The 5,199-nt window shown below is 38.8% G+C and overlaps 1 protein-coding gene across 1 annotated transcript in view; it reads right to left on the bottom strand.

Moving 5' to 3' along the window:
- LOC104529830 (collagen alpha-3(IV) chain) overlaps nucleotides 1–4,700 on the bottom strand; it is a gene marked incomplete at its 5' end in the record, with an annotated part of 24,084 nt that extends 19,384 nt beyond the window's left edge. Inside the window, 5 exon segments of the mRNA XM_029086559.1 lie at nucleotides 2–67; nucleotides 1,393–1,490; nucleotides 2,340–2,444; nucleotides 3,520–3,612; nucleotides 4,532–4,700. Of these exon segments, the coding sequence (XP_028942392.1) occupies nucleotides 2–67; nucleotides 1,393–1,490; nucleotides 2,340–2,444; nucleotides 3,520–3,612; nucleotides 4,532–4,700 (531 nt within the window).
- Nucleotides 4,701–5,199: the final 499 nt, after the last annotated feature.

Below are 5,199 nucleotides of genomic sequence, written 5' to 3'. Positions count from 1 at the left end.
GAATGCCACGACCGCCTGGTGAGCCCAGTCTACCTGGGTCTCCAGGAATAACCATGCCTGGGTCACCCTGCAGCACAGAGAGAAGCGTAAACAATCCAAGGGTACTACAATCCACGCGTACTATGTTTTACGAATCTGCCAACAGATTTTCTCCGCTGTGTGATTAGTTAACTTCTTTTATTAGAGTAATTTTCTCCAATTCCTGGGGATATTTCACAATGGTTCCAATTCAGCAGACAGCTGGATGTTCCTTATTGACCAGCTGCTGGTTCCATACCAGAGGACTAATTTGTCTAGACAGCTTTTGGGCTCAGTCTCCTAACTGTAAGAAATTGCTACTGAGCAATGCAAGACACGTCCCTCCATTTGGCCTTTACTGCATTGTGATGCTTGCTGTAGCCGTGAAAAGCTTGGACCTTTATCTGAAAACTGGGTTGAAGTTTGTGTAAATACAACTTTCCCTTTATTTTATAAAATAGTAATATTTTTATCAAAATGTTTATTTAAATAATCAAGGTCATCACCCAGACGTGTCTTGGAATACTCAGTCAGTTATTGGGGTTTTTTTTTAAAACATTCTTCTGAACATTGTTTTCCATGACAACTGTTTTATCACAGTGTCCCAACTCTACTCCTTGAAAGGAAAGTTTGAATTCTTTTGATTTGGCTGACTGAACTGCTGGTGTTTTGAGTACTAGCTTTGAGTACCAGCAAATCAGTATGTTCATAAAGCAGGTCAGTAGAGCTGAGCTTACACCAGTCACTGATGACATACTTGGACTGCAAAGGCCACTCCACATCTAGTTGTTCTGTGGCATCAAACACAGATTAAATAATAATAAAAAAAATCCACAACCCCATACTCCATACTTTGTCATGTCATAAAAACCCCAAAAGAATGACATATTACAGAGTAGTCAAGAATCCTACATTTACATGTGCCAGCAGGAGATGAGCTTCTGTTAATCAGCAAGAGTGGCTGCAGTATCACCTCCAACCTACCTCCTTTACACTTCAGTTCAGCAGAGCACTTGCTTAAATTAAATGCATACTTACTTGTCACTGACCTCCATCAAATATGTGCTTAATTGTAATTTCTGAATAGCCATCTTTTCAGAAGCTGTGGCCTTAACTTTTTGCTGTAAGCAATGCAATATCCTCCTTGTGCTCTGAAAACTGAAGTACCAAAACGTCCCAAACATTTGGAGTTCTAAAATCCTGTATCTGAATTTAAAATTTTTGCTTGAGCTCCTTTAAATATATGAACAATTTAATTTCACAGTTTGTCCCTCACTGGTCAGGAACTCCTATATTCCTTACACTTCTTAATTTATTTGCTCATTGTCACATTTAATGAATGGGACCTATGGAAAAGTCTGTGCTGTATCAAACCTTTTCTCCTGGTTGTCCTAGGTTTCCAGCTCTGCCTGGATCTCCGATCTTTCCTTCACAGCCTGGTGACCCTCTGCCTCCTGCAAGTCCTTTATCTCCTGCAAAAGGAATTAAATGGCAGTTCAGATACTATGGTTATAACCTTATTTTACAAATGGGTATTTTTATGCATGCAGTTATGAGCCTCTGACACTAAAGTAGCTTACATGAGCTGAAGACAGCATCTTGATTTCAGAGTTGATGTGACACACTGCATCTTGTTCCTTACATATTCACTCATCAATGACTTTTTTTTTTTAAAGTGAAACTATTCTGATGTCAGTTCCCTACTGTTTTCTTTAACAAGCAACTCAGTAGTAGTTTTAGTATCAGAGCTTTCTTTTTTAATTTTTTTTCCCCTGTCCTGACAGGATTATGAGAATAGTTCTTAGTATTTCTAGTGTCCAAAGAGGGGTATGACTTTGCACGAGGAACGGCCAAATTCACAGTATTCAAAATGCTTTCTATTATCTGCATATTAGAACAGGTATTGCACTGCACATAACCAAAATTGATTAAAAATAAAGTACTGACACTTATACAGCTCTGTCTCTTTACCCTGTATCCAGGTAAAGAGAATCCATCTGAAGTAAGCATGGCACTCAGATGAACTGCACCTGTTTGGGCAGTATTCCAGGAAGCATCAATGCCTTTTAAGATATTTTCCCACTGGCAGCTTTGATACTTGATTCTCTGAAATACTTCAAAAAGTTTAAAACTTACAATTTATAAGCCTGAAGACAGTATATTACGAGAGTGCTCAGAACACATGCCTATCTGACTAATGTTCATGGATTTTTTTTAAAACTTGTTGATTGTTTTTAACATGGACTAAAAAAACAGTAGCTTTTAAAATTTTTTTTATTTTTTATTTTTTTTTAATAAGAAGATCAAAACCAGTATTTTACCTTTTGGACCTGGGTTTCCAGGAAATCCAAGCCCTGGAAAGCCTGTGTCACCTGTTGGCCCTGGATGTCCTGAATCACCTGGCTGACCTCTTGCTCCAACCCTACCTGTACAAAGAAAATAAATGAACTGTGATGTATCTTACCACAGAACATCAGATTGCAAGATTAGGTGTTTTATAGTTCATCATTATTAATTAGGACACCACTGTAGATTATATTAGAACTTAGACACAATTTCTCCTCCACAGCAGGTTTTCACAGTTAAAATGCCAACTGTGTTCATAGTATCAAAGCAGGCATGAGTTTGTGACTTAAGTTTTTGTGCGATCTGCCCAAATTCCAGACTTCTAGGAACAATTACATGCAGATACAAATCTTCCACCTGCTGAGAATACACAATCACGCATTACAGGGGTAAGGCTTGGAACAGAAGCAAGTATAAGAACAAGCACAGAGCTGCCAAGAAATTTTTCTATACTACTCAGGGCAGCTTCAAGGGCTGTTCTTCAAAACCAAAGCAAAGATGCCTTATGGTTAGCCTGAATGTCACTTACTGTCCTTCAGTGCATTCAAAAATTCTGCAAAATTTAAAACACCCGCAACCAAAGAAAATCCCACCTAGAACCCAAGCCCAAAACCCACCTAAAAAGGTAACTTGGGATCAGTCACATCAAAAAGGAACCAGGAAACCTAGTAATACAGTTACTCTTTTTACTGCGGCCCTGCAAGGTATGAGAAGGGCCAAGGGCTTCAAGAAGCTTAAGAATACCTTAACCTAATTTTGTTTCTTCTGTTTTGAAGGCTGCAACAGTCCCAGCATAATTTAGGATTCGCTTTTGTCAAAATTATGCCAGAGGCACCTTTCTGGATATACAAGCTGTAGCGCACTCACCAGATGTTTCTGGTTCTTGGAGGAACCAAGTCATAGCATAGGATTGCTTGGAATCTCTGCCATACTGCACGCCACGGACATGGCCCTGCGTGCCCTCCCTATTCACATCCACCTCCCCTAGTTTTCTTGAAAGGGAATGTTCCAGCTAATTCCATAGTTTCTGTACCACAGAAAACCTTTTTATAGTTATTTCAAAGTAACCCAATGGTTTTATCTGGGCAGAGTTTGGAGAGAAATCCCAATCACATTATCTCTGATTTTTACTGTATTTAGTGCAGATGTACTCACCAGGCACTCCTGGGGGTCCAGGTAAACCATCTGGTCCTTGAGGTCCTGGCAACGCAGGTAATGGAGTTATGCTACTAGTCTCTCCTTTCAGACCTTCAGCAAATACATAATCAAAGATTACAAAGGTTTATAGTTTGGCAATATGTACTCTTAAGCATTTGAAAATATTAATGATCAATCTACTTGGTTAAAAATGCAGTCTTCTACAGCTTACATATTTCTTAAACTCCAACAGACTTTGAAAAGCTTGCAGATCCTGGCTTCATAAAACAAAATAATTTTATTGACACCAAGCCCACTTGCAGCCCTCCTCTCAGCCCTCCTGCAGTCTACTTGAGACCCAGAGAAGGAAGCACAAAGTCATCAGGAAAATAATGCAATTTTTGCATTGAGAAATGCTTAATCTGCAACTCCATTTCATAAAGACTTAATAGGTACTCTCTTTACAAAACCTTGACTATATGTGCTGTCCAACTTTGATTTCTTCCAGATTATGCTTGCCTATAAATACATACACTGGTATGTTTTCAGCACTCAGTGATTATTAAGTCCTTCATATTTTCCCCTGATGACTTAGCTCACACTAATGATGACGACTGGATACATATTTAAAGGCTTTTTTTTTTTTTTTTTTTTTTACATGATGAGGACAGTCAAGCACTAGAACAGGTTGCCCAGAGATGATGTGCTGTCTTGGTCCTTCAAGGTCTTCAAGGCCTAACTGGATAAAGCCTTGAGTAACTTGGTCTGATCTCATAGCTGACCCTGCTCAGAGCAGGAGTTTGGACTAAAGACCTCATAGGGTCCCTTCCAAACTCAATTACCTGACAATCCCAAGACTTTTACCATTATCTCCAGTGGGACTAAAGTTGGAACAATGTTGTGGAAATCACATCCCAAGAAAAACCTTCTATGTTTCATAAATTATGCCTTTGACTTCAATCTATCTCTGCAATTACAATCAAGTGCTCTTTAACATAGGTAAAACATGGTAAAATAGGAAGTTACAAACCAGCTTCTCCAGGTAATCCAGGCAGACCGGGTATTCCTTTAGAGCCTTTGAAACCTCTTATTCCTTGTGGTCCATACCCTGGCAGTCCAGGAAGCCCCATCTCTCCAGGAAGACCAACACTGCCAGGCAATCCAGGTAGTCCTCTATCTCCTTTTGAACCAGTCAGTCCCTATTAATGATTACAAGTGTGCATACTAAGCCTTACTTGCTTTCCACACCAGCTTTCATAACAAAATGCCTGATCGTCTGACTATAATTTTCCATTAGATTAACAATAGAGTAGTTCTGCTAATTTAAGAATAATTTTTCCTCTGAGTTACTTGTGATCAATGGAATATAAATTTTAATATCAATGGTTACAAATAGAGGACTATTAAGAGTGAAACAGTACAAACAAATACAACAGCTTGATTTTTCAACCACTGTGGCATTACACTGTACACTTTTTTTCTTTTTAAAACAGGTTGGGTAAAAATAAATTGCACTTCTGATTCTTCTTGAATACTGTCGAGTCAGGCTAAGAGAGCTAGATCTGAATCACTCTAACAGTTTCTCAGCCAACACAACACAACAATAGTTACTTTTTTCTTCTGCTGAACAAAGAGCCCTCCCCAAACGATTCTAGTTTTATGGTCAGTCCTCTCAGCTTTTTCATAGAATCATAGAAT

This window comes from Antrostomus carolinensis, unplaced genomic scaffold (assembly GCF_000700745.2).
Source record: "Antrostomus carolinensis isolate BGI_N321 unplaced genomic scaffold, ASM70074v2 scaffold47898, whole genome shotgun sequence".
NCBI lineage: Eukaryota > Metazoa > Chordata > Aves > Caprimulgiformes > Caprimulgidae > Antrostomus > Antrostomus carolinensis.
Note: the sequence above shows the minus strand (reverse complement) of the source record. Positions and strands in the feature narration are given on the sequence as shown.